Below are 20,958 nucleotides of genomic sequence, written 5' to 3'. Positions count from 1 at the left end.
CATCCAGAGCCCTTTAAGATGATACCAGGGTTATTTCAGTCTTTCTGCACTCATTAATGCATAGTATTTTTATTTCAACATGTTAAAGGTCACAATTTTCAGAAAGAAATTATATTTTTTATTACCCTCCCTGAGACATCGAAGCTGGGCTGGTTTTCCAACCGCACATGATCCATCAGCATGCCTCCTGCAAGGCACCTGAGCCACTAGGCACTTTTGGACATCCTGGACAACACAGCTTTTGGATCACAGATGTTTCTCAGCACGTTTCAGAGACTAAAACAGTATCTAGCTTTTTCAAAGCTTAGTAGACTTTATAGGGTGGAATCTGACCATGTACCCCAACTTCTAGAAACCACAAAGCCTGACATTGTTCCATACTGTTGGGTATGTCAGAGATCTGCATAGCCAGGAAGTGTTGGAAAACGACCCAGGGAGAAGATAAGAGGAAATCAGTCAATAGGTGAGACAGCACTGGCACCAAGGCCAGTATTGACATTGTGCTAACTGCAGCTCACATTACCCTTCATCTTGACAGCTGCAGAAGAATGTCTTATCTAAATGATACCATTCCTATATGGCAAGTTAACAAAGCCACAGGTTTTCTTCCACTTTAAGGAGGAGGGAAGGGGATGGGGAAGACAGCATAAGGGTTGAGTGCTTTAGGTAGAACTCAAGACAAAATTCCCCACAGTTTAGGATCTGCCTTTGTTAGATTATAAGGACTACAAAACATGCATGGCTGCAAAATAGCATTTGTAAAATTTTATACATATATACTCACAAATCCACTGATATTACATGATTATATATATTTGAGTATTTTAATACAATCTTATAGAATAGTTTATATATATGCATTTGTGTATACACACATATATTTAAACTGTGTATCTATGTGTATACATACTCATATACGAATGATTCTTTCCCTCTAGTACTCAGTGATAGCTTTTCACTCAGAAGCTATACACCCACCGTTTATGTTGCCGCTATAGTTACGATTACAAAGGCAACTGCTAGTTGCCTCTAGTGGTCGCTCAAGCTCTGAAAAACTACTTTTGAACATACAAAAGGCCAAGCCAAAATTCTGTTTTCTGTTCCCTTACTATTGTATTGATTTCACCTGCACAATAACATCAAGTGCCTTCTGTTACTGCAAAATTTTAACGAATCACTTTTAACATGATTCAGCTTTCAAGTTAAATTAAATTCTAATGAAAATATTCAAAAGCTTGACTGCCTATTTTGAAAAGACAACACCAGGTATTTCACTTCCAATCACTCCCTATATGCACATATTATTTACACCAAGCATCTCTGGATCCGAGACATACCTTGTTCCTTCCCATTGCAGACAGTAGTGGTGCCATTTTCCACAGCACCCTCCCCATCCGAGCTTGGCCTCTCAAACGACAGCTTCTGTAGGAGCAAAGAAATTAGTTGCCATATAGTGTGGGCACCTTCACCAAATCAAGTGTCATGAGTCAACTTAAAAGGATGCTTACTATAAAATAAAACACATTGCAAGCCCCCCCCCAACTGGAAGACAAATAGCAGATAATAAAAAAATCAGTTTTAGTGGTCTTAGAAAAGCACACAAACAATAAAATAGGTCTGTATTTGAAACTGTAGCCAAAATAGTGAACTAATCCTAATTCAGTACCTCTTATTACATATCTATAATGAATTTCTAGATTCTATATGTCATTGTTTATTAATCTCAGAAGCAATAAAAAATTACACGGATCAGATAGGAATAATTTTAAAATTATATCTTTAAATAAAGCTTCATATATACAACTTACCAGAAAATAGTGCACTCCTACAAGGTGCTTCAATATTCAGTATGTGCTAAAAAGAGGCTTTTGAAATAAAATTTTAGCAGTGATTATTCTGTAATGGTTGTGTATGAGATATGGGATGAAGCAGTACAGAGCTTACACCAGCACAGTTTTGGTAACCACATTACTCATGAGTGGTGAAGCCGTGAAGAAGATGTACAGATTATCACAAAAATAAACAAATGAGAAATTTTGCTGCACCTTTTTATGCCATTATGTTTTAGAAAACCACCATTTTATGACATTTTCAGTTACCTTTTTAATACTGGGCAGGTGTGTGCCAGCATGTTTTTCCATGTGAAATCAGGAGGATTGAGCAGTCATGGAGTGTGCTTTGCTCTTATTTTTCCAGGGCAAAGCAACATAACACTACTGACAGTGGCATCCTTCCACCATAGGGGTAGAACCTGCCATCAGGAATTTGGTGACAAAACCTTTGTCTAGTGGGAGTTTTAAGCACAGGGTCTGCTCACATGGATGCCTTAGCATAGCAGGGGCTTAAACTGGTGCTGGTAATGTACTGATCATTCACTGTAGAGCTGCTCTCCCTGCTAATTCTTGCTATCGTATCCTGCTGAGTCAAGGCAGCAGAGACAATCACATCGCCAAGTTTCTGTATTGAGGCACAAATGCTTGAAAGGTTCTGCCAAAACAATGACCTCAGCATGCCCAGGGAGCTCTTCAAGTACTAAATTCCCCCAAATAAAAGACTTTCCCTTAAAACTTTTCTATAATCTTCAGCTCTTCTTCCTTGACAGTCACATCCCTTCTTGCTCTTTGCACTTGATGGAGAGCATCTCTGCACCACAGCACAGGTACCAGACCCACTTAAGTCTTCACCCTTCTGACTGGGTAAAGTGAAGCTGCTAATGAATATGAGCCAGTCTGCTGGTTGCTCATGACCAAATGAATAGATGTAGCAGAAGTATTAACTCTGTAAGATGTGTGCACATATCCAAACAAATACAACACAGGGACTAACAGTCTAAATCAGCAGCACAAATCAGCCAGTAACTACATGCAGTGTCTAGCGGTGCCTCTTTAATAAGTAACCATAAGGAGGTTTTGCATTAAAGAAGTTTTATAACTTTACCTTCTCCAGCTCTGTCTTGTGTACTGGAGAACTAGACAATGGTCCATCAGAGTCTACAGCTCCCGTACAGTTGCTGCACACATCTTTTATAACCTTAGGAGACAAGGCAAAACTTGTTAATTGTTCATAAGGTACAAGTCAGAGAATTTATATATGAATGTGAAGAGAGATAGGAAGGAGAATCACACAGACATTTATTAGGCTGGCAGGTGTCAGGCGGGCTGCCACCAAACCAACTTCTCCATGCTGCCTCCCTTAGTTATTCCATGTATCACCTGGAGGAGACACAATGTCTAGAGGTGGAAGGTTTCAGTTTCTAGACAAGCTGAGCTTCAAGGCTCTCCTGAGTAACAAACCAACAGCGCTGCTGATTTCCATGTGCTAGTTTGCAATATGAACTCAGCTGACACAACAAACTAATTTCATTGCGATGATGAAAAAGTGGTATTAAATCCAAGGTCACTTAAGTCAAAGGATAAGAGTTTTGCATAATACACTATCCAGCTGCTCTTTCTTTGCTACTGAAGAACTAACAAAGTGCTGATCAGCTTAATAGTGTGCAATGGTATCTCACAGCATTTTTGTATTATACTTGCACATTGACATAAAGATATAGGTCAAATTGTGAATGTGTTTGTAGGAAATGGGAATGGCATTGTCTGCTTCTAAAAAATTAAAGAAAAATCCATAACCTGGAATTCACTGAGATTTTTAACAGAATTTGAAGAACTTAAACCCCTTAAACTATCTAAATGTAAAAACACATGATGAGTAAAGACATTTGATGATTTCCCATGGACATAAGGTTTTTATCTCTTATGAGGCTACCACCAGCACGCTATGAGTCTAGAACTACTTGTGCTGACGAGAACAGGTCCTGATTCTCCATCCAGATTAATGCCGAGGCGGTGCTGAGCTCTAAACCACTGATTACACCCATGCATTCATGCAAGGACAGCAGAACCAAGCGAGATAAGAAAGAAAAGCATCCTACTCTACAGGAAGCGTTACCGCTAGACATGAAAACTCTCCCCTTTACATGTACATGTTTGTTTACATATCCAGCTCCTTCTTTTACACTGTTTACAGCAAGCTCAGCTGGCAGAGAGGAGGATCTGGCCTGAGAACTCCTAGTTCCAGGGAAAGCAGCAATCCAGCTAACTGTCAAAATCCAGAATTCTTTCAAGGAGAGGAAAAGCAAAACAACAAACAATGTCTTTTTAGTTTCAAACTGTATTATCCTGATGTGGAAACTACTAAAGAGCTAAAGATGGCACCAAACAGTCTTTACACAGTACAGAAGTTCCTTTTAAGGGTGAAGCTAAACAAATCAAATGTTTATGGGCTTACAAAACCCTTATTGCTACAACTCATGAGCACATGATAAATTAAAGGCATTATCTGTCATAAAGAAAGAAAGATCAGTAGCCACATTTTACAGATGGAGAACTCAGGAACAAAAGAAAGATTAAATCGCTCACTCAATGTCACGTAAAAAAATCTGAGCAGAGCTGAGAGATGAACCTATACATTTATTTATGAACTAGTATCTTAAAACACTTCAGCATTCCTTCTTAACTGTCTGAACTTCCCTATATCTTGTCCCAGAAACAAAAGCACAGTATTTCATGGCACCTGTCATCCTTTGTAACAGAAAATTTACATATATCTGTTGCAGAGCATTTGTACCTCAGAGTTAAATGTAGCCCTAATTTCATTAAAATCACAAAAATTATTTGCATGTGTGCTGTTTTATTTTCAATTGCTGGTCCTCACTATGATGTAAATACACTGCTGTTTTCTTCCTAGAGAAAAGTGACCGTACAGTTTCTGGGAACATTTATTTCTGTCTCCTGCATGACCCTGATTCAATGGCTCATGTTTTCAGCATCTGCTCACACCACACAGTTAGTTAATTTTGGCAAAGGCAGATAGTAATGGGAGTTACAGACAGAACAGAGGGAAATGATTTGGCAGCACTAACTGAATAGTATGTGCAAAGTCATGCACTCAAGTAAATCCGGTTCTTATCATACCTCACATATTTAAGGAGAAGCTAAAGTGTTTAATTGGGTTGTAATTAAATTTTGATTAAAAAATTGACACACTATTAAATGAAAGTTTGTGGCAAGATCTACAGTAAATGCATATTCAAGGATCCAACACTTCATTTGGGTTCAAGGGTTCACTGGCAGAGATTTGCTCATCACCTCCTATGCGCAACATAATTATGTTCGACGCACAGCATAAATCTCATACTTCTACAGCTCACCAGGATGAAATGCCTTTACTATATAATGATTGCGTGGATGCACTCTCTATAATTAAGTTTGCAGACAGCTGCCATTATAAATCTGGTTTTCACATGCTTATAGCTTTAACTCAAAATTTTAAGGATAAAACATTCCACCAGTGTTGCCAACCTGCATAATTTCAATCACAAGACTCAGAGTTCTTGTCAGTTTTTTCTATGTTCCATCTCCTGGAGTCATAGGAAAACAAAAGATCACTATTTTCATTAAAAAATAGTTGTGAGTGAGAGTGGGGAAAGGAGGTCAGCAAGCTTTTATCCATTGCAATGAAATGAAATGTGTGAAAATATGAGTAAGTGTATCTCAATGGCTCCAAGACTAGAAACCAAACGAAAGGAATACCGAAATGTGTTATTTTTAATAAAATGGTATAATCTGGAAGGCTGCACTGAGAATACTTTGTAATGGTGCATACTCCAATAATAGTTTTAGTTTTCTCACACTTTAGAAATGGGAAATCATTCCCTTTTTTTTTCACCACAAATGCCTTTGTACATTACATATACACACAGAGAGAGTGATCTGCCAGGAAAGTCAAACTGAGATCATAAACAGACTATGTACTCAAATATTTAAAATACATGAGCAAATGCAATCAGAAAACTGAAGACCTGTCATTTCTTTGGATAGCCTCAAAACTAAAAACATTTCAAAAAATCTTCTGCTATTCCATTGCAAGAATTTTAAATACCACAATTACCATTACAGTCTTACAATTAGCAGATTTCAGAACTGCCACTTTCAAATGCAGACCTGGAAAAAACTTGTGCAGCCTGAACTATATTATTATTTCTTATTTATAGAATCATAGAATCATTTAGGTTGGAAAAGACCTTTAAAATCATTGAGTCCAACCATTAACCTAGTGCTGCCAAGTCCACCACTAAACTGTGTCCCCAAGTGCCACATCTACACGTCTTTTAAATACCTCCAAGGATGGTGACTGCATCACTTCCCTGGGCAGCCTGTTCCAGTGCTTGACAGCCCTTCTGATGAAGATTTTCCCTAACATCCAGTCTAAACCTCCCCTTGTGCAACCTGAGACCATTTCCATTTGTCCTATCACTTGTTACTTGACCAATCCCCATGTCACTACAATCTCCTTCCAGGTAGTTGTAGTCAGCAATAAGGTCCCCCCCAAGCCTCCTTTACTCCAGGCTGAACAACCCCAGTTCTCTTACCTGCTCCTCATAACACATGTGCTCCAGACCTTTATAGAAACATCTCAAATCACCAGCTGGATCAGGTATACACCAGTGTATCACACTGAGTGCAGTAACATGAGGAACAGAGGGAAAATATTTGTAGGTAGAGAGCTGGAAAGATTCCCTGCCCTGAGCCATTGACAGTGACGGGTGAAGTCAGTGGAATTTCTGCCATGTGGTGTGTCTGGAATATTTCTCTCTTTAAAAACTATCTTACCACACAAGCACTAACATTTACTGTAAAACCTTCAGACTTGCACTCACCTACAAATTCCTATAATTCTTGTATCTTATTTTAAGTGATACACCAGGACAGGAGGCCCTTCACTTATTCTTTCTATATGCAAAGTCAGAAGAATCAATTAGGTTTCTCAGCTACCTTCAAAGAGCCAAGCTGCAGATGAAAAGCACAAGGCTAGACAGTAAAACCAGAAAGGCTGCTTGCCAGCCAGATCCTGCCACACACAAACCCAGCAAATTCTGAGTAAAAGTACTGAATTTGTAGATGGGTCCTTGTGGTTGATCTCTTTGGGACCTGATAAGGAATAACGCTGGAAGTCATCCTGCATTTGAGGAGCTTGCAGACATCTCTCCTGGTGGATAGCATGGGATGAGTTCAGGCTGCAGGCTGATGTGATTACAGCATCTCATCTTGTATTTTCATGAAACTCACAGGAAAAGCTCATACTTTTAATATGATTAAGTTCAAAGATGATTAGGGAGAAAGCTGATGGCCTGACTGCACATTTGGTTCACTTCTGTATGTAACCAGGCGAGAAATCCACAGTCAATCCCCCACCCCCAGCTTGTCTGCCCACATGTTTTGGAAATACAGGAATTGCTGGAAATGGGAGAGGCTATATCCCCTGTCTCTATAGCTTAACTCTGAAAACAGCAATATGGTAAAGCTGAAATCTGCTTATGCACAACATAGCATAGGGAGAAGAGTTTGGCCCCAGGTGTAATCCTTTATTTCTCATTCCTGAAACACTTCTTTTTCAGTGCTGGAGGAGTACTGACTTTCTGGGACTCCTCGTCATTTTGGCATGACTAAATTCTCATTTTCTCTCTTTTGGACTCCTACAGATTACATTTGTTAGTATCAATCTCCTCCTCCCTAAGGGAGCACCAAAACTCTCTTAGGATTTTGTACAGAAGAAATGCTCCAATGATTATCCCTATATAAATTAGAGGAAAAGCAGAAATTATCCACATCATAGCCTGTGCTTTAAGTCTCAGAAAGAAACCCCCCTGACCTTCTGTACTGGAAAACATCATTCTTAATCATCCCTAGCCTGAAATGATTCATCTTTTTGTCTTATTGCTGTTTGAGCAAAGTGGGGATGAGATTCTAGCAGACTAGCAGCCAGCAAGCCTATCTTTCGTGCCTGTATAACAACTTAAAAATATTTTTCTGACACATTCAACCAAGACAACCCCTGTACTATTCCAGTGTAATTACCATGAATATTGGTATGTATGGATGATGGACCAGACAGAGCCCAGGGAAGTAGGTGCTGGGTGGCTGCAAGGCCAGAGGTGCCCTGTGCAAGGGGAGCTGCATCCCCAGCCCAGTGTGGAGATGCAAGACCACACGTCAGGCTGTAAATCTGAGTTAACTACAATTTAAGTAATTTTCAATCCAAAGCTGCAAGTATAAGAGAGGAGGAACACTATCTAGTGGTGAAAGCAGTCTCAGCACTCCTGGGTTTTGCTCCAAGATCTGCTATAGCTTATATCTGTGATTTTAGCCAGGAACCTAAAGAAAACTTATCACTGAGAAAACAAGCAAATGGGATGTTTGGGGTTCTGTTAATTGGTTTTCTTTGTTGCTCATTTATTTATTTTAATTTACATATGCATCTGCTGGTCACACATAGACACAGGATTCACAGCCAAGTTGGGGTCCTCTGGTTTTGCCAAAGCACACTGACAGCAGTCCTGCAGGTTGGTCAAAGCTCCCACTCACAGCTTAGTCTATCAGATTTGGCCCTAAATAGGTCCGATACAAACATAATGACCCTGTCATTATTTGAACCCAGTTATCTAAAACCATCTCTTTAAGACAATAGGAGTGTAAGTCCTGCGAGGTTTAATTTAGTTGCAAAGCCTTCACTGCTGGTGATGTGAGAGAAAGAACCCAGAACCCAGCCCGCCTGTCTTGGGATACAGTATATATACTTACAAACTAACAAATGCTAAATGGAAATCACTTTTACAAGTATGCATCCCCAAGCACAGTTTTTCCAGTCAGTTATTAAGGCATAATCATTCAGCACTTGACTCTACTCAGCTATAAAATAGAGATAATAACCTCTTTGGGGAACATTACTTAAGCCAAGAAAATAATGTTTGAAGTGTTTTGAGATCTCTAGCTGGAAATTCCCATAGAAAGTAAAAGCAGCCACACAATGTTTACAGTTACAAGCTCAGTTTTGTGCCGCTTTAAACTGGTAAAAGAAGAGCTCTGTCAGTAGTTTATACTTCAGAAAAACTCAGTGCACATCAAGACTGCAGCCCAGAAGTTACTTGATTCCCCTCACTAAGCTCAGGGCAGTGAAAACAAAAAGTGGTTTTCAAAGACTTTTACGAGAGACAGCATGCAATTATTAGAGATGGAAACCGGGTGGGACAAGAGGATTAACAGCTCTATGAGGAGTGTTGCAGGGCCTTTGCATACTTCGATACAGTCACAACCTTGATTTTCTTCTCTCTTCAGGGCATAAAATCTCTCTTCTTACAAGTTCAGAACTGAACACTGTCAAAATGATAGATGATTTAAGGTCCTTTCCAACCCTAACTATTCTATGATTCTATGAAGAAATGTATGCCTGAGTCACTGCTCAGTTACAGACCCTCCACTGAAGAGATTGCTGCAAAATGGCTGCACACTGCAAAATGAAGAATTACCAGAGGGTGCCTAATTACTCCAAAATGACAGATTACCTCTCATGAGTGATACATCAGAAATACATTTTTGCCGAAGGCAATGCAAAGAGGAAGAGCAGGCCTTGTGACCAGACACCATGACCCTGTCCTTCTACTGGTTTTCTACAAGAAGCTACTTCATAACTTAATTCCTTTGGCATCCATGTATTCTTAAGAGCAGATTTATGTGGCCAAGTCTGAAGGTCCTGCACACAGAACACATTCATCTGTATGAATGAAGCCACTAAACAAGCATCTTTTTATAATGTCATGTTCTTAGTAGTCCTTTTATTTTTAATGTAGCATTTCCCAGGGATGCTGACAAGTAGGTGCAGTTTCACCAGTCTGTGGGCTGTCCTGGGACAAATGGGCAGATTTAAGACCTTACTTGAGCACAAATACACAAAAGCACACACAGATGCACATATACTCAAGTGCGCATGGAAAAAGATCATTTTTGGGTCAGAGTGTGTAACTGCACACATTTTTTTATGTACATTTTTGTGGGAACATTTTAGGACTCAAGTCTGGAAAATTCCACCACTTCATGTTGCCCACCATATTACAGCTCTAATGTATGATCTCAGCTCTAGCCTGAATTTATACTACTTATTCTCCTTGCTCTGAAATCTTGACAGGCTCTTTGGTGACATCAGCTATCTTTTTTTTTCATCAAGCATTTGTTAGCTGGTAAAACTGAAACTCCCTTTGTGGTTTCCAGTCTAGACTTCAATTTACACCGAGTTATCAGCTGGGGTTTTTTGGTGTCATCTTTATAAAAAAGGTCTAAAATATTCTGCCTTCATTTCACCGTGTGTTCCAACTGATATTTAAAAATTCCTTGCTTATATAAATGTATTTTATACTGATTACCTCTGACCTGAAAAAAAGAATCATCTGGTTTAGCTTTCTGGGAAAATCTGGCCTCCGAAGCCATTTTGAGCTTTTCAGGCTGAAAAGGAAAACTTTAACTTGACGCTTACAAGTGAATTAATGAGAACCCATTGATCCTAAGCGATAACCTGGCTCCAATGGCACGTGTTGGCATAGAATCTTTGACAAAAAGGAATAGGCAGCCTCACATTTACAAATGTGGTTGCAGAGACTTTTCTCATTGTCAGTCTCTGAATCTGCCTGTTCTGTTAACTGTGGAAATCTCATGTAGGTGACAGAATGCTGGGGAAACCCTGGTCCTCTTGAGTGACAGCCAGGGAAAGCTCACATCACTTCTCCCAAGACAAAGCAGTGATCTGTTTCTCAGTACTATAGGAACTTCCTACACAAAGCCGTACATGATTTTCAGAAGCTCATTTTATATAAGGCTCAAATGAGCAAAAAATAGCTATTTTCATATTAATAATAAAACACCCCTTAAATTTTGCTTCATTTTGAATTATACAAAACCCATTGCTTTTTTCCTGCAGAAAGGTGTACTCCTTGAAACACTGGAGCTGTTGCAACACCTAACCATTTTTGGTTAGCTGTTGGATAGGCAAGTTGTACTGCACAGAACAGCGTGCTGCAGCAGTGCTGAGGGCTTGGAAGTGAGCATACAGTAGCACTGCCATGTACTTGAAAGAGTTTTTATTAACAGAGAGCCTTGCAGCAGGAAGGAGCTAAATAAAGTGCTGTCAGGCTGTCTCCAAATGCTTTGCAGATAACATACTGTCCGGGAATGCTTTATGTACAATTAAAAAGACAACCATTTTTATGAAAGAAAGTCTGATAACTGCCAATGAACTCAGCATTACTAAACCCAAGTTTAGAACAACACAGGAAATAATGATGCAGTTACTATGATCTAATGACAGCGGAATTCCCTTGGAAAAGGATATGATTTATGACTCCTTTCATTCCAATCAGTATTTTGAAACTCTAGGTGAGTTAGCAGGACACTTGGATTGTGCTAGATTTTAAACCGTAAAACAAGATACTGATGTCAGAAGAAGCCTCACAAATACACACCTGTGGTTAGTTTCTATTAAAAAAGACAATAGATAGTGCATTTTCTAAGCTAAATTTGCAGTCAAAACCAAACACACACAAACTGCAAACCCCCAAAAGGTATATTCAGTATTGCAAAATAGGAAATTACAGATTAATTTTCCATTTAGTAAATTAGCCCACAGCAGAACTCATAACTCTTGATTGGCATTTTATGTCTCCTTCTTCTGCAGAAAAACTATTTGCCATCAGGAAATTCCTACGTCTTTAATTCGACTGTATTTGGAAAAATACAATTTATTATTAGAAAAATAAGTACCATATAAGGTTAGATCAGAGCACAGCATGCAGAATGCCTGATGAGTCTTATGCATTCAGACATGCATTTAAAAGGCTGGATTTCAAAGTTTTAAAAATAAGCTACTGAAACTGCAGCGATGGTTTCCCACATTACTTCACTGACCTCCACATTTCAGACTGGCAAAGTCCAACATAAATACTAGTATTCTGGTTAGGATCTAAAACTGTAGTCCATGTGTTGGGATTTTCCACATTTGCAGACAATGAACAGAAAGGAGTGAAAGATTACAAAATCCCATTTCTCAGAAGTGTGCATTCCCAGAACAAACCATAACAGATGGTTTAAACCAGGATTAGCAAACTTGAGGTGACTTCAGGAGGTTGAAGGACTTTTCTCCACCCAGAAGAATTCAAACAGGTATCTCCTCAGAGATCCTGCTTTTAAAAAAAGATGACGATGATGTTGTTATCCCTATTTTCCAGGGTAGATTATGACAGCTACAGAATACACCACTCCAAAAAGCAACCTGGGTTCCAGTCTCCTCTACAAACTTAGGGAATTTCAATCTTCAGCTCACTACTAATAGCTTTCTCAAATATGAGCTGAGGATGAAGATGGAAAAGAATTGCCTCTCCTCTCAGTTCCAGATTATTGTGTAATTAGCAGTGAAAACCATAGGCAGCAGCAGCACCTGTGTAATCCTGAGCTGCTGATTGCCCAAGGAGTTGCTTTGAGGCCTGATCCTGCAGTCCCAAATTAAATGGGATTTAAATGGTCTGGATTTGACTGAAAGTTATCTCAGTTTTTAACAGCAATTGAACAGGGAATGGAAGCATTTGGTGAGTGGAAAAGCTCTTGGTCAGAAACCCCACCCTTACCTTTAGCCACTGTTCTGCCTGCTCTTTGCTCTGCACTGCCAGAACCAGGGCATCTGCTCCTTGGTGCGAGATTTTCAGTTCATGCTTCTTCTTTTTACTGTCTTTGGGAATGTATGTGATACTGCAGTCATTCAGGAGTAGCTCCATCTGGGGCTGCTGGTCTTTGGAACTTTTGTAACACTAAAAAAATGGTAAGGAATGAAAGTTCAAAAGTTAGATATCACCTTTCTGAACCTTGGGGAAAAGACTTTATTATATAGAAATGCTATTTTTTAATATATTTCATGCACCCCTTTACCACATACCACAGAGTTCAGCCAATGCCAACTTTGCATTTCTCCTTCTCATCCCCTCTGTAAAGCAAAATTACTTCCAGACTGACATTAATAGACATCTTTTATTTTAGGACAGGTACAACACATGGAGATCATTAAGCTTCTCTGCCTTAACCTTATGACTCAAGCTTGACCTTGATCAGGCTGGAAAAGACTGATTTAGGGTATCTGTTCACACATAGCAGCAGAATGAACTTGTGCAGTTAAGGACTTTAAAGCTCAGATGTTTACCTTGCCCTCCAGCAACAGCCCTACTTATCTAGGCAAACTGCATCAGTCCCTGCAGCTGCAGTTGCAAAGACACAGACACATGCTTTACTCAGTTCTTCTTTTTCTTAGAAAAAGTCAAAAAAAATTGTCACAGTGTAGAAAGGGGGCAAAGTCCCAGTTTTTCAGCCAATACAGTTTAATAGTCACTGCACAACACTGCATAAATCTCCATGTTAGTTTACTTTGTAAGCTCCTGGCTAAAACTATATAACCTATATGACTTTTTTTCCCCTTTAGTAAATGCTGCCAATGCCATTTCATGCTAGATCTCTGATGACCTGCTCTGTATCTGAACTAGTGATCTAAAGATGAAGGGTTACAACACTTAACCTATAGACTCAGTCCCTATTCCTACCTTCCAACACATCAGTACAGCTGTGGCTCTTAAAGCTGTCATAGTGGCAGATTACAGACAACATTTAACTGTGCAATGAATGTCCACTTATTTTATGCACTTATGTAAATTGGCCTTTCACTCATTCAAAGATGCATGAAGGCCATAAAGGTATCTGATAATATAGAAAGTATCTGCTAACAAAGAAGACTAATTAGTATATGCATACATAGAATAGTCAAGTATAAATGTGAACAGAGAAACACACATGAACTTTTGCAGGTCTTCACCAGTATTCACATCATGACGCAACAGTCAGGAAGACAGTAGCTGTTAAATGTGTGTTATAAACACTACAACTTCGGCTGAGCAAATACAGCCACTCTAAACCAGCCTCTGCAAATCACTCATAATCTACCTTTCTTCTCCAAAGCCCTTAAATCAAAGTTTCTCCAGCATGGTCACAGATTTTAAGCATGTAACATTAAAAAAAGACACTAAGTTTTCAAGCTATGAAATCTTGAAAACATGCAACATTAGTGTCTTTAAAAAGAAATAAACAGCATATCATTTTTTATATTAATTTAAACATCTTATTTATAATTATACATTACTAAGCCCGAAGTATTTCAATATTAAAGGTCTTTAAGTGAAAAATGATTCCCTCAAAAAGTTACTTCTAATGTCTAATTCTAATTAAAATATTTAGGGGTTATGATGACAGCTGCATTTATAACACAAGCAATTACTAATCCCTAAGAACATATATTTGTTTTACTTGCATATCTCATGTGTTAAATGTCTAAGGCCTCGTTCAAACAATAAACCAAACTTGTGTAACCTGGTCGTTAGACTCCTATTGTGATTTTTATTTTCTTAATCCCCATTACAGAATTACTGAAAGACAATCCCTGTAAGTAAAAAAAAAACTTTTCAGACCACACATGTGGCTAAAGGAAATGAAAAGAGAAAAAAACCCATATTTCTATACAGAAACAAACATAATTGTAGAAGAAACATTGTATGACTTCAGGGAAAAGTCTTTTTCTTTCCATCTTTCTTTCTTTTCTTCAAGCTGTTATCAGATGCTCTTGAAATCCGATCCTGATGTATGGTGACAAAAACGTGAACTAAGGATAATGGCATTATAACAATATAATAAAAATTGAATCAGATTCTTTTTGACATTTAAATAGAGGAGCATACAAAAATGTAATCCTCACTAACCATTGAAATCTAGCAAATTCATTCCAATTATATTTTCAGAAACCTCTTACCTCTATTTCATATACTGCTGCTTCCTACACTGTCATAAGCACAAATGAACTTGGAAACTGAACACACCTAAGCTGCATTGTGCTAGTGTAGAATAATGAGGTTCTACAGAAAATGCTCTATCACCAGCTTTTAACATTAACTAGATTGTGGTAATTACTGCTTACATAATTGGTTACAACTGTTGGGAACACCAGATAGGAAGGCAGGAACTGCCTGAGAACCCAACCTATTTATTACTGTAAGCACTAGTTCACTTATAGTGACACAGAAATATCTCTTTCACACAATTAGGCTCTCTTTTTAGAAAATAAAAAAAGGTCTATGAGCAGATAATTTACTAACTTATGGAATTTTTTACTGGTGCCTCCAATCAGAAAGAAACATAACAGATTTGCTTAAGGAACAAATACATTCACTTGTTTCTTTTCTTTCTATACTGCAGCTGTGCATCATGTGAATACTGCATCTGTAATTACTGCAGAACAGATGGCAAAGGTTTAGTTTAAAGTGTATACATTACCACGGCATATGCTGCCAAGTGAATTCTCAGTCTAACAAGGGACTTTTCTCTCCAGCAGTCTGATCTAACAGTTCATACACAAAGCTCCCTATGAGATTTTTTGTCCTCAGGGAACGAAAGATTGGATTTACAGTTTCAGCATTTTCTTTTTCCAAATGAAATATGTTAGAATAGGCCAGACTTTCTTTCCAGTATCAGGGAACTGCCTGGGTTTAAGTGCACTAAAAATCAAAGTTGTAAGTGGCATAATGCTGCACTTCTAATTTCAGTGCTTCTTCAGTAAATCATGACCAAACTCTTTGGTAAGGTTACTGTAGACTTGGCCGCTCTTTGCAGAATATATTCCAAACCAGAGTCCTGTAAAAATACATACATCATCTAAAAGGCATAAAGAAAATACAGCTACATAAAAATAATAATTACCAGTAGTTTGTTTTCTTTGATAACACACAGTAGTTTGGTCCATTGGCCAAATCGTTTCTTTCTAAGGAGGAAGGCACAGATTTTGGCATCCTTCACCAGATCCATAGAAGCTTCCTCAGAAGGCCACTGATGTCTCATTTTCTTCCCCTTTCCGTCCTCCTCCTCTTCATCATAAGATTCATAAGAGCTGCTCATAGCATCTGAGTCATAATCTTTAAGAAAAGTGTAAAAAGTGTCAAGTTAAAACATTTAGCCATGAAGTGTACTGAAATAACTCAAAATCTCAACAGGCTTCATTTTAAGTTAAGGCTTTTGAAAGTCAACCAAGAACAAATTACTATTTCAATGCTAAGTGGTATTGATACATTAAGTTAATTGAGAAAGAGGTGAAGTTCCACCATGAAACTTCATAAAAGACCCATATTGACACCTTGGGCATTTTAATTGAAAGAATAGCTAGAATTTTAGGGAGTGTTTTATTATCTTCCAAATATTATTTGGCAGCTACCTTCACCTTCACCTACAGAAACCTCTACATCTTGCCCTATTGCATAATGCAAAGTGTAGGCACAGAAATATCAATATTAGTACAGCTTATCAAGAAACAAACACTGAATATGACAAAGGTCACAAAAGTCCATTATGGGGAACTATCTACCTACCATAACATTTCACATAATTCTGAAGCATTCTGCAAAAAACATTTGCTATGTTCTTAGCCTGAAGAGTTTAATCCTGCTCCAAGTTTGATGATGGAATGGAAAGATTCCTTTCTAATTAAACAACCTATGCCCTGGACTTTTATTTTCAACAGTGCAGTCAGCTCTAGCAGTCCTCTCAATTACAAAGCTGTTACCATTACCAATGAACCCTCTCTTCCTCCATCCATACTTATTTGTTTATTTGGGTGTTGTTGTGGTTTAAACCCAGCCACACAGCTCGTTCACTCACTCCCCCCCCACCCTGCACCCCCCTCCCAGAGGGACGGGGAGCAGAATCAAAAGAATGTAACTCCCACGGGTTGAGATAAGAACAGTCCAGTAACTAAGGTATAACACAAATCACTACTGCTACCACCAATAATAACAATGATAAAGGAAATAACAAGGGAAGAGAATATGATACCACCTGCCAAAATGAGTCCAACCCAAAAGAGAGCCCTGTGCCCTTCCGGGTAACTCCCAGTTACCTCCCTGGGTATGACGTGCTGTGGTATGGAATACCTCTTTGGCCAGCTTGGGTCAGGTGTCCTGTCTCTGCTTCCTCCCAGCCTCCCCGCCTCCCTGGCAGAGCATGAGCCTCACAAAGTCCTTGGTCAGAGTAAACATGACTTAGCAACAACTAAAAACATCGGAGTTATCAGCTCTATTCCCAGGCTGAAAGTCAAAACACAGCACTGCACCAGCTACTAAGGAGAAAAAATTGACTGCTACTGCTAAACCCAGGACAGTATCCACCCCTTATTCCATACCATTCACATCATGCTCAGATCTTACATTTTCAATATACCATTGCTCTTATATATACATCCACATACACACACAGACAGAAAGAGATTGTTTCTTGGTGCATGGACCAATCCCTATAATGCCGCCGAGTCCATTTGGTCCATGATGTCAGGTTCCATCTCTTATAACAGTCTTTCTGCGAAGGAAAGGCTGTGTGCAGTTTTGGATCTTTGCCTGCTGATGCTGGTCGTTCCTTTACTGTGGAACTCATCCAGTTCTATCAAAGTTCATTCTCTGTTGGGACGATGGTTGTGGGGAAGTCAGGGCCAGTCGCTGGTGACTTGAAGATGTCTAGTTGATGGGCTATAAAAGTATTACACAGCAGACAACAGCATACAATTGAGTTCACTGGCTGTTTTCCCCTAAAATCAAATCCACTTGAGGTATACATCGGACTTCCCCATCTTCCCGCATTACCCACCAAGTATATCCAGGTCCCTGAGCAAAAGCAATCCCACAGATGGGTTTCCCTTTACCTGAAGCAGGAATAACCCAGACTGTCTTCCCCAGCAAATTCTTCATATGCACTACGGGAACTTTGTCCCCCTCTACAATATGTAAAAGTTCTGACTGGGCTGGGCCAGCCCTGTTGGCAGATCCTCTTGTGTTGACCAACCAGGTGGCTTTTAGTAAATGTGTATCCCAGTGTTTGAAAGTCCCACCACCCATTGCTCTCAGTGTAGCTTTTAACAGCCCATTATTCTGTTCGATTTTCCCAGAGGCTGGTGCATGGTAGGGGATGTGATATACCCACTCAATGCCATGCTCTTTGGCCCAAATATCTATAAGGTTATTCCGGAAATGAGTCCCGTTGTTTGACTCAATTCTCTCTGGGGTACTGTGTTGCCACAAAATCTGTTTCTCAAGGCCCAGGATGGTGTTCCGGGCAGTGGCATGGGGCACAGCGTATGTTTCCAGCCACCCGGTGGTTGCTTCCACCATGGTAAGCACATGGCGCTTGCCTTGGCGGGTTGGTGGCAGTGTGATATAGTCAATCTGCCAGGCCTCCCCATATTTATACTTCAGCCATCGTCCTCCATACCAGAGAGGCTTTAACCGTTTGGCTTGTTTAATTGCAGCACGTTTCACACTCATGAATAACCTGGGCAATAGTGTCCATTGTTAAGTCCACCCCTCGGTCACGGGCCCATCTATATGTTGCATCTCTGCCCTGATGGCCTGAAGTGTCATGGGCCCACCGGGCCAAAAATAATTCACCTTTATGTTGCCAATCTAAGTCCATCTGCGCCACTTCAATCTTAGCCGCTTTATCCACTTGTTGGTTGTTCTGGTGTTCCTCAGTGGCCCGACTCTTGGGTACATGGGCATCTACATGGCGTACCTTCACCACCAGGTTCTGCACCTGGGCAGCAATATCTTGCCACAGTGCAGCAGCCCAGATGGGTTTACCTCTGCATTGCCAGTTGCTCTGCTTCCACTGCTGCAACCACCCCCACAGGGCATTTGCCACCATCCATGAGTCAGTATAGAGATAAAGTAATGGCCACTTTTCTCGTTCAGCAATGTCCAGGGCCAGCTGGATGGCTTTCACCTCGGCAAACTGACTCGATTCACCCTCTCCGTCAGCAGTTTCTGCAACTTGTCGTCCAGGACTCCATACAGCTGCCTTCCATCTCCGATGCTTTCCCACAATACGGCAAGAGCCATCAGTAAACAAGGCATACTGCTTTTCACTTTCTGACAGTTTATTATATGGTGGGGCCTCTTCAGCACGCACCACCTCCTCCTCTGGTGACATTCTGAAATCTTTGCCCTCTGGCCAGTCCACGATGACTTCTAGAATGCCTGGACAACTGGGATTTCTTGTTCAAGCTCGTTGTGTAATTAGTGCAGCCCATTTACTCTATGTAGCATCAGCTGCATGATGTGTAGAGGAGACCCTGCCTTTGAACATCCAGCCCAGCACGGGCAGCTGGGGTGCCAGGAGGAGCTGTGCTTCAGTGCCAATCACTTCCGAAGCAGCTCGAACCCCTTCATACGCTGCCAGTATCTCTTTCTCAGTTGGGGTATAGCTGGCCTCAGATCCTTTGTATCCCCAACTCCAAAAGCTGAGGGGTCAACCTCAAGTATCCCCTGGAGCTTTCTGCCAGAGGCTCCAGGTAGGACCGTTCTCCCCAGCTGCAGTGTACAGTACATTTTTGACATCTGGCCTGGTCTGGACTGGTCCAAGGGCTACTGCATGAACTAACTCGCGTTTAATTTGCTCAAAGGCTGCTAAACCCAGGACACTACTACTGCTAAACCCAGGACAGGTGCATATATATATGTTTTTTATATATATATATATATATTATATATATAAGCCCTTCAGATGCCTGTATCCACTGCATATGCTCCTGTGGAGGAAAATTGATTAGAATATTTTAACAACTGAAATTTCATCTAAACATTTCAAGTAGACTTTGATATATTTTTAGGCCAGAAGGTGAAAGAAAAATCTCTCATTTGCTTTACCTAGGTATTTAGGACACAGTTGGGATGTAGGGAGGGGACCTGGGACAACTTGGAAGAGGACAAGAGAGTGGATTGCTGGAAAGCTCATTCTACATGAGTTCCTGCCTTTGTGCATATCCAGACCTCACATCTCGGAATCAAGGCTAGATATTCTGATCTGATTTGTGTTTCCACAGAAGTGCACAAAACAGTGTAACTCCATTCCAAAGTGAAATGAAAGTAAAATCTGAAGTTCTGGAATAATATGTTTCATGATTATTTATTTATTTTAAGTAATTGCCAATTAATGGTCAATTTTGCTACAGAGCATTTGGTTTGGGGCAGCTCCATATGGGCAGGTGATAAAAGCCTCAGATGATTATCCATGGGAAAACACTACGATTTTTCACTTCCTTTACAAAAATTAAGAGAAAGATGGAAAAATCTAGGGTAGATGTTAAACTGACAGATATAGAAATATTTATTCCAGAGTATTTATTTTTGCATATTTGTTTAAAAGAATGTGTTAGATCTGGTAGAACTTGCTGCTTCATCCATCTGTTCCTCCTTCCTCTCCATGAAGCAGGAAAAAAGCCTAAAAAAACTCCCATCAAAACCAGAACAAAAACAAAACATTCTCCCACCAGATCTGTTTTTGGAGTGGCTATCCACAAACTTTCACACAGAAAATCAGGAAATGCTTGAGAGATCAGTTACCAGTCTCAAACACACAGTAGCATGCCAGCCTTTTTGAAACAGAGGCAGAATGATTTATGTGGTTGTTGAATGAAGATGGAAGGTCTAGTCATTAAATCACCATCTTTAAGGTCTTCTCCCAGAGGCATGGGCTAAGGGGCAAGCTGCCACAACCTGAAGTTGTTGTCTCTCTGGGAACTTCAACAACTGCCTTTCCCTTTTCAGATGCTTAGGTGCCCATAACCTCCTCATCCCTTATTCAAATTCAGCAGTGATTTTTGTTGCAGCTATGCCACTGTCCCAGTGTTCACTTTGATATTGGTCCATTTCTGCAGTACTCTCTTACCTCATTTGTGATTTTGTTCTAGTTTTGGCAGTAATATTATTCAGAAACCTACCTTTTTTTTTTTTTTTTTGAGGTAAGTAGCATAAGATGTCACTAGCACATATTGACATATGGACATATTGACTATGGAAATACTATTCTGGCAGCTTTTTTTCTGTTTAATTACTAATGAGATTTTTCCTCCAAAATTGAGAAATCACCTTTTCAAAGTGAGAGTGTTTGGGGGTTAATTTTCATCAGATCAACTTGAAACATGACTGTATAGGAGGAAAACTCCTCAACTACAGTC

General features: G+C 39.8%; 1 protein-coding gene across 3 annotated transcripts in view; it reads right to left on the bottom strand.

The window, feature by feature from the left end:
* Nucleotides 1-20,958, bottom strand: part of AFAP1 (actin filament associated protein 1) — a 120,440-nt gene that overhangs the window by 25,539 nt on the left and 73,943 nt on the right. For all 3 annotated transcript variants that reach the window (XM_061468411.1, XM_061468429.1, XM_061468420.1), the window contains exons 5-8: nt 15,666-15,877; nt 12,506-12,685; nt 2,938-3,030; nt 1,338-1,422 (exon numbers count right to left, since the gene is read on the bottom strand). In XM_061468411.1, coding sequence (XP_061324395.1) covers nt 1,338-1,422; nt 2,938-3,030; nt 12,506-12,685; nt 15,666-15,877 — 570 coding nt within the window. The remainder of the gene's footprint in view (nt 1-1,337; nt 1,423-2,937; nt 3,031-12,505; nt 12,686-15,665; nt 15,878-20,958) is intronic.

The sequence above is a fragment of the Pezoporus flaviventris genome, unplaced genomic scaffold (assembly GCF_033815535.1).
Source record: "Pezoporus flaviventris isolate CSIRO_AGI_PZ_B2104156 unplaced genomic scaffold, CSIRO_AGI_Pfla_v1 ptg000002l, whole genome shotgun sequence".
In the NCBI taxonomy this organism is placed as follows: Eukaryota; Metazoa; Chordata; class Aves; order Psittaciformes; family Psittacidae; genus Pezoporus; species Pezoporus flaviventris.
The sequence above is the reverse complement of the archived record's forward strand: the minus strand, read 5'-3'. Positions and strand labels throughout refer to the sequence as shown.